Below are 18,560 nucleotides of genomic sequence, written 5' to 3' on the forward strand. Positions count from 1 at the left end.
AGGCTCTGAGCACCTAGTACGTGTTTGACTAGGCGAGAACTAAAAATAAAATAAAAATCCTCTGGTCTTGTTACTGTAAAGAACAGTATGAGTCTCGAAGTTGGAAAACAGAGAATAGACTGGCCATAAATTTCTGAAAAGTGCGTATGAACTCTATGGACGAATATTCATGCTTTGGCTACTTAATACCTCAACAATTGAGGAGCCCGACATGTTAGCCATTGGAAAGGATGGCACAGTTGCAGCTTCTCAGCGGACTACTTAAAACTGAAATTAAGGTAACTGAAGACAGAAAAAAAATTAAAAATTTGGATAATACAACCTCCATGACAGTGGACTCTTGGGCATATGACATTGCCAATTTGTGGTTTCTGTGGATGATAATCTATTATCTTCTCTGAGTGCAGTTGTAATTATGTGATTCAGTATGAAATTTAGTCCAACTTTACCTTCCACTGTATAAACAATCTAGGTATTACCACACTATGTACCCACAAACTGTTATCCAACTTACACTCGTATGCTAACCTGTGACTAAACAGAATGTAATATGAACTGAACTGCATCTGGTCTAAATACTTTTCTTTATATTAAATGCGCAAATGATGTAAAACATTTACCTGGCCCTAATCAAAATTTCCGCTTACTTCGCGTCTTGACAACATCGTTGCAGATTTCTCGAAAGCGCGACAACAAACAGCAAGCAGGCAACGGCTAAGCTACATTTCTGTTTTTAAATAAAATTTCCAAACAGTACTCAACCTGTTGCATAACATACGGTGCAACATGGTAATGCGTAATCATAAACCTGCTTTAAACAGGAAGATGTGGAGAGAAACTGTTGCTATGAGATATATTCCAAGTCAACGATACGAGAATAAAATATATATTCAAAAAGACACAGTAAAATTTGCGTGATCTTCATGCCTAATATTGGTCTGAACAATACTATGATTAACAAAGTGTACAATGATTTGAAAATGGTACAGTGTTGGCAGAGAATGTCTATAAAAACCAAACAGCTTAATCAGTTGGTATCTTAATGCTTGACTTAGGGAAGCGGGATGGTCTTCTTCTCAGCTCTGAGCAAGTTAACTAGCCAACAATAATCATTCCGTGAAACTAACTCCAAGTTTTTCTCTCCAAAAATATTAACATAAATCAAAATTTGTATTATTATCACCTTCCAATCTATACACCATATTCATCCTTGCTGTCCTTTACAATAAATCTTTCTTCATCTAACAGATACAATCAGGAGTTAACACGGCACTACTGAATACGTCCATCACTTGCTACCCCTCAACTAAGAATGTATCAGACTGTGCCACGGAAAGACCAAAGAATGTTTAAAAGTACATAACTTTCTCACGCTCTGAGGCGCACAATTCTAACTTACAAAAATCAAAATGACATGCCCAACTTAAGAAGTTGTGTGAACATTTTTATAAAGAAACACACAAATAATGTAATGAAATCTAACTATGGTTTACATAACCGCTTATAACACCCCTTATCAACCCTCACTTCCTGGCGTGCTTTGTTTTGAAATACGAAATGAATAGCTCAATAGGTATACGATCATCAATTGTCAGCTAAAGTAATTGCCAGCCTTATCGCTGTAGAAATTGCATTAAGCATTACATTATTCTGCTTAGCGAGACAAGTTCTAAGTTTACCAATAAGAAAATTATGATTTTCCTGTGACACGCTACTGAAATTTGCAAACAGAACGTCTCCGTCACTTTATTTCTCGAAGTTCCCGTAGTACCTCTGTTATTTTGATGTTATTTTACCCTCAGTCATCTTTTGTTTTATTTTTGTGCCTCCTATCATCACAATAAACGCTGAAAAAACTGCCGAGGAAATAATTGAATGTACAGCAGACGGCTTTTATGAGTTTCATCATCTCAGGGTTGTATTTTCAGTTCTTGTGTGTGTATACAATTTGAGTTTTCCAATTAATTGTTAGTTTTTAATAGATTTTCACCACGCTCATCTCTATTTAATTCAAAGCCAGGGCGTTGACGACCTCACTGTTTAGCGCTATAACACATAAATTATCGTCTCCATTGAGCAATAAGGCATAAATTGGGCACGAAATCTCGCATGCCTGCTGACAATTCTATGCACTGATTTGTGCGTAAGCGCTTTTGTTACCACGCTTCTGTTCTTGTGTACGAGGAAAGAAGCATCCTGTGGACGTAACTTAGTTATAGCATGCAAAGAGGTATTCGAGAAGTCATTTTTCCCGACCTCCGTAGGCGACTTAACGAGAAGAGAAGAACATGAGCTACGTCCCCTCTGCCGTGCAGTTCACAATTGTTTGCAAAGTAACTGGGCAGATCTAGATCGGAGTCCGTAGCCGAGGTCATTAACTCAAGCCTGCGTGATGGCACACGACTCAGAGATAAGCCAGTTCGATTCCTGGTCGTGCAAAATTTTCGCCGGCAAGCGGAATAGGGCTGTTGCAATAAAGTTCATGTGTCAACGTCCTGGATTAATCTGCAAACCTCCCCGCAGTGTCTCATGAAGTGAACTCATGTGTCACTGCTGATGGTTGTCTATCCATCGGATGGGAACTTTAAATCTCGGCGGTTCCCTCAGTGCTATTTGAGAGAAACAGGCACCGGGTTTCCCGCTCTCCCTTCTCTTGATTCACAATAACATAAATCGAAGCACTCATCATAGTCATTCAGACGACACAGACGCTCACTTGACGCTTCATAGCTGGTCGAAGGAAGGCCTTGAGTTGCGGTGAAGAATTTCTGCGTCTGCTTTCCTGCTCTAATTCCCTGACTATGATACTACTTTGTCTCTGATGTAGACGCAGGACTAGTGTAAGCAATGTTCCGAGGCGCTCTAGTAGAAGCTGTACAGAGAAATGTGTGTTGTGTTCTGCCACACATGTATAAATAAAGGCGTTTCATTGCTGGAGAGAGAAGTGAACCGAGTGTAGGGCCGCAGATCTGTCTGGACGTCACATCAGTCCCCTGCTACATCTCCTTACCTTGTTTACGGCAACTCCCTGTACTGCACCCCAGGACCTAGTACGAGTATATGTGACGTTACTGCAACCTCGCATGTTTGCTGACAATAAGGCCTCTCTGAAACGGTTTTCTGTCAGTAATCGCTTCCGGACGATGCAGTGGCACGTGCGTGGTATGTCGTTCGACAACTTGTTTGGCATGACAAAGGGAACCTCTGCCTCTATCGTTAAGGCCACGCAGCTGTGATGTCAGTTCATCGCAAGACTTTTCCCTCTATGTGATCAACGGCTCTGATCTGACTGACAGCAAACGGCTTCTGTGTGCAGCTGTTATCCACTTCATCAAATCTTGATGGACTGCTACGTGACGCGCATTAAATATTACTTTGATATCATTCTACCCTGCTGTAAGGTATATCGTAAAGGACGACGGCATGTTCATCCACGAAGAAGAACGCGTATCACAAGCCATCCCCATATTGTACGTCATATACATTTGTTTCATAACAGACTGAAACATGGACATCCATTTATATATAAATACTCCATATATAGTTACAGCATAATAGTAAATTGTAGCGTAAGTTCTAGAACAAACACCAACCAACATACGCGTAAAACAATATATTTTTATTGTATAATATTAGAAAAATTGTACAGACATTGCAGGATCACATGAAAATGCCAACAATTGCCGAAACGAGTCCTGTCCTGATGAAAATATAACGTGTTAATAAGATGTCAATTGCAGCATGAACCTGAAGAATATTTGTAATACTGTATATCGCACTGCAAATGATGCCTCGAGAACAGTTTCACTGGAAGTTACCACACACTTTTCTTATTTGTTTTAAGGAAACCTTGCAAACGTTAATCCAATAATCTCAGTCACTTACTTTTCTCTGTAGAGGTTCCTTTAAAAGGGTTAGCAAGGAGGATGAAGCCAGCTTGGCCCAATTCTCAAATGACGGGCCACGATCCTTTATCAATGCAGGATGGTTATTAAGAAAAGTGTCATATATTTCTGCAGGAGGTGTTATTGGTGGAAATCTAGAAGAAAAATAGAATACATAAACACGTGTATACAGCTATGAAAGTTGAACTTGCTGAGCCTGATGCTTAACAAATGTTTGAACAATCAGAATCAGAATCAGAAGTAAAGCAGATTTTTCGATTGATCATTTCACACTAAGACTCAAATTCAGTCATAAGCAATGTACAAAAATGAAAATATACAAACAAAACCTACATATTCTTCCATATAGTCCTAAGAAAATTAACAATTTATGAAGGTAAATGCCTGTAGTAACCAAAAGACGAAAAGCAGATTGACGGAGGAGGTAACCCATACTCCGCAAAGTCCTCAAAATTTCCGATGATTCTCAATCATATTTTGGATACGAAAACAGGATGTAGTTCACGTCAAAGTCCTTAGAAGCAGCGCATTTAAATGTGAGTACGTAACAAAATATATTAAATAGATTTCTAAACCCATTCGGATCTCAAGATGGTAGCATATAGTTCTATTTACGACAGTCATAGTTGACTCTGCTATATAACTATAATCTGTTGTATAAAACAAGTTTAGAGAAAATTCTTTTTATCTTTGTAGCATAGGCGTATCTTTTCACAGCTTCTCATGAAGCTGCCATGCATGAAAAAAACCAGTTATTTGCATTTGCACAGCAATACGAAATTTCGGTTGTCTTGACTTTCAGCTTCAGAGCCTCTCTCTTTCAGAAACGTTTCAACGCGAACATTGTCGAACATTGTATTATTGCACTCGTTTCTTCAAGAGATTTTGAATGCCGTTAAAAAAGGACATAGTTTTATTTAAAGAAATCAAACTTACTTCAGTATCCGGTCGACACAAGAACTAAGAGTATTACCCACACCATGAAATTACGTATTTCCCTGCATTATCATTTACTATAAACCTCTTTTCGATATCTTGTACCGCTCACACAATAAACGAGGTGCGAGCTTTAGATAGTTCTTGTAGTCCTGTACTGCCGTCTCAGTCTATGAACATTACCAAACGTTGTATTATTGCACTAGTTTTTAAGAGATTTTGAACGCCATTAAAAATTACATACCTCTTTGCATTATCTTTTACCGTGAACCTCTTTTCTATATCTTGAAACGTTCATGTAGTAAGAAAAGTGAAAGCTTTAGGTATTTCTTCCTCTCCTGTACTGTCGATTCAGTCTCTCTAAACGAAGCAACCACCAAACAAACTAGTGTAGTGGTTTACACAAAAAAAGTCACTATCGACAGGGGCATTGTTCGAAGCCCAGTCCAAAAATCCGAATTTAGATGTTCTTGCTTTCCTTTCTTACTTCAAGCCAACTCTATTACTGTTCATTGCAACAAGGTCATCTCCTAGTTCCACCTCTTCGTTGCTATTTTGTGCGTCTCCTATCCTTCATTACCACCATTTCGACGACATTTTAAACTGAAATCTTCTTTCTCCTACAACAAAATCGAGAGAAAACTTGAAATCATTGTATACGAAAAACTTTTGTTGTCCTCACAACAAGTGTCCCCGATCGCTATATTAGAGAACACTTCTAGTTAAGGCATTTACGTCCGCCAATTGCAAGGTGACACTTAATGTTTACTCTTGAGTAATTTATGATTGCGACTTGATATACCTATGATAAGTGCTAAAATATATTTTTTGAAAATCATTGAACACAACTGTAATCAGATATATTTCTTTCCATCACACATTAGCAGTATCATTTTCATTTCAATAAATATTTAAGAAATAATCAAAAGAAAACTAATACTCATAAAAGAAATCCACCGGAAAACGCAAAACAAATTCATATTTGTAGAACCTCGTACGTCCACGCTCCTTAGAAAACATAGGACAGAAGATAATTACACGTTCTAAAGAACACATCAATGAATTGTACATTAAAAATTTAAAGAAATACATTGTTATTACACTAATTGCCAGTAACTTTGTCTCACCATAAAATGACTGTGATTCAGTAAAATTTTTAATACCGATGTTTTAAATCTTAACATAGTGAGGAGGAAGATTTGCAACACGGATCTCGGCGAGCTATTGGTGAGCTATTACGAAGTATAATCACTGGAAATCACACAATTCCTTCTTCTGATAAATCTAAGATAACATAGCTTGTGGAAATTTAATTAGTTATAGACTCCGTAGATCATCTGAATGAGTTTTTTTTATTGAAATGGCGAGGAATGAGTTAGTTGAGAGGAAGTGTATTCATGATTAGTTTTAACATTAACAAACACATCTCTTTTCCATTCCTACTCATGTAGAAACACTTGGAAACTATTTTTCTTTAACAAAGGCTGACAAATTTTAAATTACGGATGGGAAAACCGACTGGTTGAAACCAGTGCTGGTATTTCAGTTCTGAATAACCGGTACTTTTCGGTACCTTTTTGGTCTCAGTTACAACAGGTGTTTTTCTTATTTTTTGCTAGTAACCGAGTTACACGACGTTAACACGACGAATAGACCTTCATCATTTTCACCCTTTCGCACTAACTATTCGTAACGGCCAAATAGTGGTATGATTCCGGACTACTATATTATTTTTGAGCAGAATTTCAGGAAATTGGAATCAGTAGGAGAATTCTGGAAATTTTTGGGTACATTCAACCACTTATCATTTTTCGAGAAAATGGTGGACAGACTGCGTTTTCTTTTATTCTCATATTTAATTTAATATTTTGATTCTAGTTATCTTGAAACTGAGAGAATAAAAATTTTTCGATCTTTGTTCAATTTCTACGTTTACTATAGGAAATAACAGAAATAAAACACCGAAAGTCGGTTATTTCTCAAACCGATTATTTTGAGCGGTTTTAAGAGGTTAAACTGGCACGAAAAAACATAGATAATAGAAAACCGATAGTTTGAGCGGTAGCTGCCATCCTCGTCTTAAATAAAAATTAATCTATGGAGTACAAGGAGTTGTCCAGATTAAATGAATTTAGGCTAGATTTAAAAGCCTGCTTTACCACTTCTCAGAAATTTCTCGTTGTTGGCGAAATGATAACAAAATTTGTTTATGAATACCGAAATCCTTTCTGAGGTTCTGACATCTTTAATAATGAGTAATGAAGGTATTTTTTCCTTGTAGTATTTGAGGCAAGACAGCACTTTCTTTCCAGACTGTGATGACGACTTTCATCATCACATATTTATATTGTGACGATGCAGTAAAATACATAAACCCTTGAAGAGGTGTCTACAAGACGACTGTGGGCTAATATCACATTATTTTCATACTCGCTTTGTGCAATCAGAATATTCTTTCTAAATGATAAACAAAAAAAGTCATTACAACACGTCGAAAAGAGTGTCAATTCTGCTTGACAAATGTCTGTTGGATAATTTACATAAATAAGAAATTGGAGTGGGCACAAAATTGCACCTTGTGGACTCCATTCATGATTTCTTGCCAGCCATTAAAACTTGCTTTCCTTCCACTACTGTTTCAATTAATATTTTTGCATTCTGTTTGTCAAGTACGATTTAGACAAGCTGTTTCCAAAAGCATCAATTTCCTAACACTTAAATCTTTTTAAGAGAGTAACACGATCTTTCTAGTTGAACTCCTTAAAAATATCACAAAAAATACAACCCGCCGATGCTTTATTATGTATTGCTTATAACGTTTGGTGATTGGATGTATAAACAGCGTTCTCAGTCGAGCCATTGAAATCCAAAATGTGAGTACTGAGTAAATTGTTTCAAGTTACATGTCAGTCTAGTCTTACGCGCGTTCTCAAATACTTCGGAAAAAGACGTCAATAAAGGAAAAAGACGTCAGTAAAAGAAGTGAACGATAATTATTTAAATTTTGTTAATCGCTCTTCTTATTAAGTAGTTTAACAATGGCATGTTTTATTCTGTCTGGAAATATTCCCCGTTCCAGTGATACATTATGTATTTAATTAAGGACATTGCTTTGAATAGATCTTAAGAATTTTATCGGAAATTCCATCAACACCACAAAAGCTTATATTGTGGAGAACTTTTTTAATTCTATTAATTTCACTTAAGGATGTTGGTGATACTTCTAGTCGTTCATAGTTTTGCGGAATGACATTTATAATGTATTCTGTTGCTCCTTCATTTTAACCATTTAATCTTATTTTTTTTGTGCTACATTTAGAAAGTGATTATTAAAAATACAAACTTGTGAGCCGTCGGTCGAAACCTTTCTTCCTTGTTTAATTGTATCTTGTGGACGTACATTTTGTCCTTTCTTTCTTTTGTTTGACAATATTCCATATAATAGTAACCATCTGATTATCTGCAGTTTGAATTTATGTCATGTTTCTGGACATTTTCTAACTTTCTTTAGAATATGACTATTTTTTTGTAGAATGAAAACTAACAATGGATCTTTACTTCTTCTGACCTGTATACAATTTCCCTCTATCTTCTAGAACAACAAATTAAGTCGTAAACATATTTCAACAGGATATAAAATTTTCGATACAAATTTTCACCTATTGAATTGATATTTGCTTACTTTTGAAAAACAGCAGCCTTTTGAACAAGTATTAATGCTATCGATAAGGTAAATTACTTTTAAGCTAGGTAACTAAAGTAGAAATGGTTCTATATTTGAAGCCCAAAATAATTTTTTCAATACAGACCTTATCCAGACCAGATTACTTTCCATTCTTGTATCTGTTAGTAGGCTAATTGAATTATTCAACTGTAACTAGCTTGTGAATTATGGTATGTCGTTCTTGGTTCTCCTTCATGTTATATGGCGTTTGGTTTCGGCTTAAAGACGTTTCACTTCTGAGTTTTGGATGGCGAACAACATGATGAGGTGCAACAAGGTGAAGAAGTTTATTTGGGGCACTGTTAAGACGCTTAATAACTATTTACAGATGTTTTACTTATCTCCGATATTATTTTGGCCTATCGGGTTTATCAAGTGTTATCACTTTACCTCACAAATATCTCATAACCAGTATTAATAATTTGGTGAGTGAAAGTATGGTTATCGAATTACTTGTATCAACTGTTCTAGGAAACACTTCACCACCTCAAAAAAACGGTCAGTATACTGCACAAGGTTAACTGAACTCATATTTTTCCACCACTCTTATTAGAAAAGGAAAAAAAGGAAAAAAGGAAAAAAAGGAAATTGCTCCAATAGTAGTGTTTAAGGTCATGTCGCTGCTAAGGGATGATAGGCGTATATGCCATGTGGCTGACACCAACAAGGGTCGGCTAATGTTACAGGGAGGGATCATCTTACTACTGCCATTTCGGAGTATCTGGTATCAAGAACTCAATCAGCACGCAAATGTCAACTACTTAAACGTACATGTAAGCGTACTGATCTGTTTATAGGAAACACACTTTAATGGCCCCCAGGATTCGGCCTAACTATATTCATGATACGTCACCACGCTCCATTAGAGAAGGAGATAGGGAAGGGGAGAAATGTAAATGGTGTAGGATATTCCCTCCGCCATATAGTTTGAGGTAGCTAAAATATGGGTGCAGATGTAGAACCTCGCTGTTTGCATTCCCTTTGGAGAGTTTAAAAATGTCTTTAATAGCATTTTTAAAAAATTTTTATTATGGGTTTAGATCTATACTGCCGGAAAACATTGGTACTCATGGAAACACGACATCGAATTTGATCCGATGACGATATATGCCACTTGGAGGATAGTGGATGTACTGATAAGGGTTGCAGCGTCGCTCTTCAAGAGGCAGCGTAGTGGCAGAGCTACCCGAACGCCATTTTTGTCTTCCCCTTAGTGGGGAAGGCTCACAGCCAGAAGGCTCGGTGTGGTGCAAACGTGTGAAGCAAGCTGGGAACCATACCGTGCAGACAGACTCCTGTTTCCTACAGTCAAACCACTGAGCTTGAAAGGGGCCTATTTGTGGCTTTCCGAGTGGCAGGACGGTCCTTTCGAAGAATTGTCACCCAAGTTGGACTCGCAGTGTCAGTCGTGCAACGACGCTGGTATCAGTGGTCACGTTTACATTCTGACGCCCGTAGTATTGTCGTACTTTAAAGACAGCAATGGCAGATCGTACAGCTACCACAGTACAGATAAGAGGGCTTGAGAGCTCAGATTTGTCAAGGCGAACTGTAGCAAACCGGTTATTAGGAAAGGGTCCCGTCTTCCACCCACACCACAGCACCGACGTGCACGGCTCGATTGGTGCCATCATCGAGGATCATTTGGAGTGGCACGCCGCTTTCTTCAGCGATGAAAGCAGGTTTTACCTGCGTGCAAGCGATGGTCTTTTGCACGTTCGATGTTGACCTGCTGAGCGCTGTCTCGTAGAGTTCATTCATCCAAGACACACTGGTCCTATCTAACCCCATCCTAGGCCTTCTGGTCTGGGGTGCCGATAAAATACAATACTCGTTCATCTTTGCTGTTTCTGGAGGGGACACTATCCAGCCTTCGGTACGTGCAGAATGTAGTTAGACCCGTTCTTTTTGGGAAGGTGATGTGTTGTTCCAGTGAAACCCAACCTGCTCTGCAAGACGCACAGTAACCTCCCTGCTCAGCACGATCTCGGAAATTGTCTCCAGTCGACGTAGTGGAGAGAAATAATGGACAGAAGTGACTTGCGTTACTAGTCAACCAACATCTTTTATAGAACTACGTGAACGGGTCGAGCAGGCGTGGCATAATGTATCCCAGATCACTATTTGGCATTTTTTACGATCGAGAGAATGCCAAAGAGAGTGCCACGTACTAAAATGCATGTTGCTGCGTGGGTCGATACCTTGTACCTCAGAACCGCTTGCGCTATTGATCTGTAAAAGCAATCATTTGATGTACCCCATATGTTGCAAAGTTAGCTCTTGAGTTAATTGGAAACCCATAAAAGTTGTACTAATTTTTTTGCGGCAGTGTATATGATCATCAACAGTGAGCAACGTATAGTGATGATGACCCTATAGTATGGGTCATTTGTGTTTGTGTATCATACAGTTCTACTAATCTTTTGACGATGTTTATACACATAAGATACATTAGTCACACGGAAATTTTCCGAGAAATATTATGCTGTTATCAGTTTTCTTTTGTCTAACATAGTTTATTTATAAACAATAATTTTTAAGGTTTTCCTCCGTTTCTGGATTTATATGTAAATATTCACAAACAATTTAAATTATGCAATCAATAATTTCTATATATCTAAAGTGTACAGTAGCGCTGCTACTTTTAATGCGTCTCTATTTATTTAGTAAGGAAAGGTGTTTTAAATTGTGCAAATCCACTCTTCGCCTTCTCATTTCAATATGTCAATAATTTCAATGAATTGATCATCACAGTGCGATACAGTTTTACGAGATGTATCCGTAGATCCCTCGTTTGTTGCAGTCGCATGATTCATTGGTGGATATTCGCTTTTACAGTTCAGTAATTTAACTTATATTAACTTATGAACTAATGCGGATATCGAAGCGCGTGTTCACACGCGTAATCATCCATCTTTTCCGCTTCAGTTGAGCTTACCGGCTCTTCAGTGACAAGTATGTTTCAACATTTATTAATTTTGAGGTAAGCTTTAATTTTGCAGTAGACGCGAAAAACGGTCATAACAATCATTATGCTGCCCAACGGTAGGATTTTTCCGGTTACGCGGTCATCTTAGCGGCCTGTGGAAGTCAAGGGACAACCCCATCTACGGAGCATAGTGTGAAACTGGTCCTCTACGTGATCCTGTCAAGCTGATTTCAGCTGTCGACACCAATATGACCCGATCTTAGCCGCTGCCTGTGTGTCCACGGTCTAATGTTTTTGATTGAATAAAGTGCCTCTTCCCTTTGCAATAGGCTGTCATGTTACACCATCTTGTTTGCTACAATACTATTTTATACACTGGTCTAGCAAGGCAGATACACTATGTGATCAAAAGTATCCGGACAACCCCAAAAACATACGGTTCTCATATTAGGTGCATTGTGCTGTCGCCTACTTCCGATTGTTCCATGTCAGCGACCTCAGTAGTCATTAGACATCGTGAGACAGCAAAATGCGGCGCTCCATGGAACTTACGACTTCGAACGTGGTCAGGTGATTGGGTGTTACTTGTGTCGTACGTCTGTACTCGAGGTTCCCGCGCTCTTAAACATCCCTAGGTCCACTGTTTCCGACGTGATAGTGAAGTGGAAACCTGAAGTGACACGTGCAGCATAAAAGCGTACAGGCCGACCTCGTCTGTTGATCGACAGAGACCGCCGACGGTTGAGGGTCGTAATGTGTAATAGGCAGACATCTATCCAGACCATCACGCAGGAATTCCAGACTGCATCAGGATCCACTGCAAGTTAGGCGGGAGGTGAGAAAACTTAGATTTCATCGTTGAGCGGCTGCTCATAAGCCACACATCAGCCGGCCGGTAAATGCCAAAAGACACCTCGCTTGGTGTAAGGAGCGTGAACATTGGACGACTGAACAGTGGAAAAACGTTGTGTGGAGTGACGAATCACGGTGCACAATGTGGCGATCTGATGGCAGGGTGTGGGTATGGCGAATGCCCGGTGAACGTCATCTACCGGCGTGTGTAGTGCCAACAGCAAAATTCGGAGGCAGTGCTATTATGTGGTCGTGTTTTTCGTGGAGGGGGTTTACACCCTTGTTTTGCGTGGCACTATCATAGCACAGGCCTGCACTGATTTTTAAGCACCTTCTTGCTTACCACTGTTGAAGAGCAATTCGGGGATGGCGATTACATCTTTCAACAAGATCGAGCACCTGTTTGTACGGGCTGTGGCGAAGTGGTTACACGGCAATAACATCCCTGTAATGGACTGGCCTGCACAGAGTCCTGACCTCCATCCTACACAACACCTTTGGGATGTTGTGGGATGCCGACTTCGTGTCATGCCTCACCTACCGACATAGATACCTCGCCTCAGTGCAGCACTCTGAAAAGAATGGGCTGCCCTTCCCCAAGAAACCTTCCAGCACCTGATTGAGTGGAAGCTGTCATCAAGGTGGGCCAACACCATACTGAATTCCAGCATTAGCGATGAAGGGCGCCACGAACTTGTAAATCATTTTAAGCCAAGTGTCTGGATCCTTTTGATCACATAGTGTATGTCTGATGATGATCTTATAGATCAAAACCGACTCAAATGGGAAAGATTGTTGAGATTAAATTCTAGGAATATTAAACATCAGATAGATGTATGCCTCTCTGTGATCACGTCACATTTCACCATCGCTGCTGATGTTGCAGGTGAGCACACAGAAGCGATGCAGGGCGCCGGGTCCACGTCAACGGCTGTTCGGCTGTGGGGGCAGCCGACGCCTGCCCTTCTGGGCGTCGCCGTTTCCTGCTGGTTGCGCTCCTGGGTGTCAGCCACAGCCTCCTGAGACGTCGAGGTCTTCACCGACGGCCCGCTGAGTCGACCTGTGACTTGGAGTGGATGCTCGGCGCTTAGACTTACTTACTGTGAAAGACACTGCTGGTGGAATACTTTTGCCAGCTAGCCAACACTGACTTCACTGTCTATGACAGATCTCTGTCATGTCCTTTACTTGGCTTCTTGCGTGTGACATGACTGAAACACGAGCATCTCATTTCGTTGCTATATTTCTTAAATGTCCTACAGCAGGTTGATAACAATCATTTGTAACAGGGCAAAAAAGTTGACTTGCAATTCTAAAGTGACCAGTGATTCACCTGAAATTGTTACTACCGATAGTGCAGACAAGATTTGCATATTGACAAAAATGCATTACGAAATAAAAACTAGTTTGAGAACATTTATTTGATCCTTTTTGGAAATACTCTGAATTGTGTTGATTGTTTCGACACATATATCTGTGTAAACATATGAAACTATTGCTTAATGTTGATTGTTGAGTAGATGTCTGTGAGTACGATAACGAGAAAAAAGTGAAGGAAGAAATTCGATCATGTCAAATTAACTTGTCAAGATAACCTTGTGCGTCTAAACAACACAGCTAAGGTGACTGAGGTATGTCGCGGAATCGAAACGTCTTGATGATACACTTGCCTCCCTCTTTTTATTCATTATTGAAAGACATGTGTATCACAGCCTTGCTGGGACCTTTGTATAAGTAAATCACTAGAAAATTGTGTCAGTGGCGGAATATTTTGGCTGTTAGGCAACACTAACCTCCCTGTCTATTGGCAGACGTATTTCGCGTTATTTACGTGCATTCGTATTTGATAATACCGACAAATTTAGTCTCGCAGTTCATTACAGTCTTTATTAATAATGGCACAGTATGTTGAAACAGTGGTCTGTAAGTGTTAGTGCAAAAGTGAATTGTAATTTTAGAATTTGGAGAAAAATGATATACTGCCCTGACATTAAGAGACCGATTACGTTATTTTATCTTTTATAGCATTTTATGACACAATCACATCATGTAACTGCAGAATCAGATGTAAATACAAAATATGCAGAATGAGATATTCCTTTTACGAATGAAGATCAATGCCAGTAGACAAAGGTATGATTTCACACCACATACAAAACCTCGAGCTCTACCTACCATTGCCTTCAGGGTTGCTGACAACGCAACGGAAACCGTTTGTAACATGTGCCTTCAGTTGTGATTTAATCCTTTCTTATCATTACGTAAATAGTGACATGACCATTAGAGTAGACGCACCGAACAGCTGCTTATAATAAGTAATCTTTATTTACGACAGACAGTTTCGGCTTTTTGCCATTTTCAAATGTGACGTCCATATTATGTCGTTAGTGGACTGTCATAACTGTCACTGTTTGAGTAAGATTGTAAACGATGTCAATATGTTGAAAATAAAATGTTAATTACGATGTGACAGTAGTTTGACAGTTCCACTCTTACGACACTATATGTTTTCAACATATTGACATCATTTACCATCTTGTCCACACAGTGACAGTTATAAGACAGTCCACTAACAACATAAGTGGACGTCACATCAATCTAGACGCCCTTGAAAATGCCGATAAAACGGAAACAGCCTGTCGTAGATAAAAATTACTTAGTACGAGCACCTATTTGATGCAAACGTTGCATTACTTATTGAACGTGGGTCATTATCACTCATATATTACGTTGCTGGCCCAAAAGATGAAAAATTAAGTAGATAGTTACTTCGCAGATTTTACAGATGTGTAATCGTTTTTTTTGTTATCTCTTTTTATCTATTGACAGTCTGTTTATGACCACCGGTTGGTCGAAACCTATTGAAACGAAGTAATTATGCAATTTGCTCATGAAAATATAAAAATAAAAGAACATAATTATATAATGACCAGCCAAGGACTTGCTACAAAAATAGTTCCTAGCATTTATTTTAAATACAGTGTGCGTAGTGGCAGTGCAGAAGGCGTGACGAAACGGACACTTGTGTTAGAAAGTGTATCTGATCGTCATGAAAATTCCTCTACAATGTGGTGATTGTTTCGAAACTAGTATCTGTACGCTAAACCTATCTTGTACAAATCACAGAACAAGGACCACTCCTTTTTGGAACAAAACGAGCTGTCTGTGCTGAGGCGGTAACAGATAGTACTTATGGCAGCAATCAGAATCTGCAATAAATTTACAGACTCATATAATTCGTACCACCTGTTGTATCTTCAACGATGCTTTGTGTTAGTGTTGATCTGGTGATTTGGAAAGAGCCCATCAAATAAGTACGAAGACTGTGCAGAATTTTTTGCTATTTGGAGTGTTTAAAATTGTACTTAGAATGTTGTCTTTCTAAATGAGTTTCGCTTCCAAAATATTTGCGTCGTAGTATATTCTTACTTCAGTTTCCTGATATCTATGGCATGTTCTCAAAATCATTACCACAATATGAGTAGCATTATTATACGAGTACATAAACGCACTGCGTTCAGCTATGAGAGGAATTACGATTAGCAGATGCTCTAGTTCGCAATCCTAGGCGGAACAAGCAATTGCTTGCCAAAGTCATATTCTAAAAATACTCAGTTCTGCTTACAGATAAGCAATTTAAATAACATACAAGGTTCGTTCAATAAGTAATGCTACACATTTCTTTACTCCTGAAAGCAGGTTGGTTTTATTCATGATTCCAGTACACCATACTATTCTCCACTCTTTTGACTACAAAAGCCTATTTTTCAACATAATCTGTGTTAAGAGCATCGGTCTTAAGCTAAATCATTGGGAGGACCTATATGCCCGCGTGGTACCACTCTACAAGTCGGCTTCGGAGTTAACGTTGTGCATCATCAGTAACTGCATCGAAAATGGACACTATCATCCTCGTAACGCACAAGAATTTCCACCCAGATGATCCTTCGTTGCTCTTTATGCGGCGGGAAGCCATCGGACACACATGTATGAGTACCGAAAATGGAGGATAAGAGTGTCAGCACTTCCAACAGACACGGCCCGTTCAGCAACGATGATTGTGATTTGTCGACCACCTTGAATGAGAGTGTCCGAACGTTCCAACGTTGCAGGACTCACAGCTGTGTGCGGTCAGAGGTCAGACGGCAGATTGTAGAGCTTTGCGCCACCTTGCTTCCAGGTGTCCCTAAATATTCTGCAAGCGCCTATGAATATCTGCGATGCTCTAGTTTTCCGACTAAGGAAACTCATAGGCAGCTCTCTGCTTGGAACTCACATACGTTAGAGACGCCATTTTGATGGCTAAGTATAGTGCCGTCACCCGTCAGATCTTCATGAAACTACAGGGCTGAAGCAGGAATATTCCCTGATGCCACAGCAAATTACGCATTTTTTTCAACCCAAATTGGCTGAGAAATAAAACGTTGCATTACTTATTGAACGGGGCTCGTAGTTTTTTGAGCTGTAGTGTGGTACACTTGCGTTTAAATACAACACTAGTGAGAACTGAAGTAGACTCCTTACGAAATGAAGAGTATTTCTCTATCTAAAATCAGAAACTGTTTTGAGAATTTTGTTTAGTAGAACGAGAAGAACTGTTGAGTCATTGTGTAACGTTTACTGTTTTTACAGACTTCCTCGCGATGTAACTTCGCATATGTAACTAAGGCATAACTGCAGATTGTTGTGAAGCAGTTTGTCAGCACAATAAAAGAAAATGCTAAGTTGAGAAGGGAGATGATATTAAAAAGAATTAAAGAAGACTTTCTATGATATAAAATAAACATTTCAACTTAATCTGTTGGCATCCAAATATTCCGCCTTAGGCGCAACTGTGACAGGGATATTTTATATTATATACGCATCTTCGAAGTGAACTTTTCTCTCTCTCTTGTGTTTTTCTGTAAAAGACATTGTCTACCTTCTCTAAGTTACAGTTTTGTTGAGATGTGTGTGTACCTTTATACGAGTAAATTTCTAGAAAGTTGTATTTTGTATGGCTGTATTTTCATATCTGTAACAGAAATGACCAGTACAATAAACAACGTTAATAAGTTTTTTAAGTGACTGATTTGTCAGTTTTGAATAAATGTGTTTCCGGGAAAAGCGAGGTTGTCACCGTTGTGGCAATAATACATTTTGTTTCTTTCTTTGTGTATATGTTGGGTAATGTGCCACAAATGCCGACATATCCTTCTGCTCTGAATTGTAGAACAATATAATTTACTTACATTACAGCCCCCTTTTGTTATGGCGTGTAAAGATATAAATATGAATATCGTTCACACATATACAGTACAATATTTATACACATATCTGCTCTCTTTCGACAATGTATGTAGAAATGGCCACAAAGGAAGTCGTCTGGTGTACGGGAATACTATGCACCAGTCTGAACCGCACATCTAAGTATCACTGGCAAAACACGCTACCAGTCTGACTGTCACATCTTCCTTTATTCACGAAGTCCACCGTATGTCCCACACCTCCACTTGGAGATAAATATAACTTTCTTCGTAAGATATGTTCCGTTTACCGACATCAGTATCTACAAAGAAGTAGCACTTATAGTTGTCTTTAATAATAACTTCACAGCAGTCCAGGTAAGATGACTTAAGTAAAGTACTTTCTAGACAAACGGCGGCAGAGATGGCGTCATCGATATTTCAGGTTAGTAGGCAGTGTAGAACACAAATTACAAACACATTTGTGTAGCGCAAATTCACCTATAAGGCACACTTTATTTCACTTTCACTGTAGTATGGTGCTTGCATTCAATGTACTAATTCCAATCTCAGGTATTTTACTTCTGAGTAATGCCAGTGTTTTCTTTGCGCTTTGTGGAAGTGTTTGTCATTTCCAGAACTTCACATTACTAGTGACACTGTGGTATTAATGGGTCATGATCAGTGTCTGGGGGGGGGGGGGGGGGTACTCGAGGGCAGAAGTCGGGTTCAAAAGTTATTATTTGAACACAGAGGTTCAGTTTCAAAAGAACTGACAGGCTTTCAATATTACTGGCATTTATGAACAATAGACAGCAAAAATTTGAACAAAGGAATTCAGTTTTGCGCTCTGCACTTGCAGATTCACTCCACTCAACAGCAATGCCTGTCAGGAGATGCGAAACGTGAACAAGCTCCCGAAAGACGAGCGACGAAGCCCACGGTTTACCGATTCTGACGTGGCCAGAATGCAGAGTCAATGAGAATTC

General features: G+C 39.1%; 1 protein-coding gene across 1 annotated transcript in view; it reads left to right on the forward strand.

The window, feature by feature from the left end:
* Positions 1–17,373, forward strand: part of LOC126413147 (lachesin-like) — a 669,513-nt gene extending 652,140 nt beyond the window's left edge. Inside the window, exon 6 of the mRNA XM_050083041.1 lies at positions 13,233–17,373. Coding sequence (XP_049938998.1) covers positions 13,233–13,369 — 137 coding nt within the window. The 3' untranslated portion in view covers positions 13,370–17,373. The remainder of the gene's footprint in view (positions 1–13,232) is intronic.
* Positions 17,374–18,560: the final 1,187 nt, after the last annotated feature.

The sequence above is a fragment of the Schistocerca serialis genome, chromosome 7, assembly GCF_023864345.2.
Source record: "Schistocerca serialis cubense isolate TAMUIC-IGC-003099 chromosome 7, iqSchSeri2.2, whole genome shotgun sequence".
Taxonomy (NCBI): domain Eukaryota; kingdom Metazoa; phylum Arthropoda; class Insecta; order Orthoptera; family Acrididae; genus Schistocerca; species Schistocerca serialis.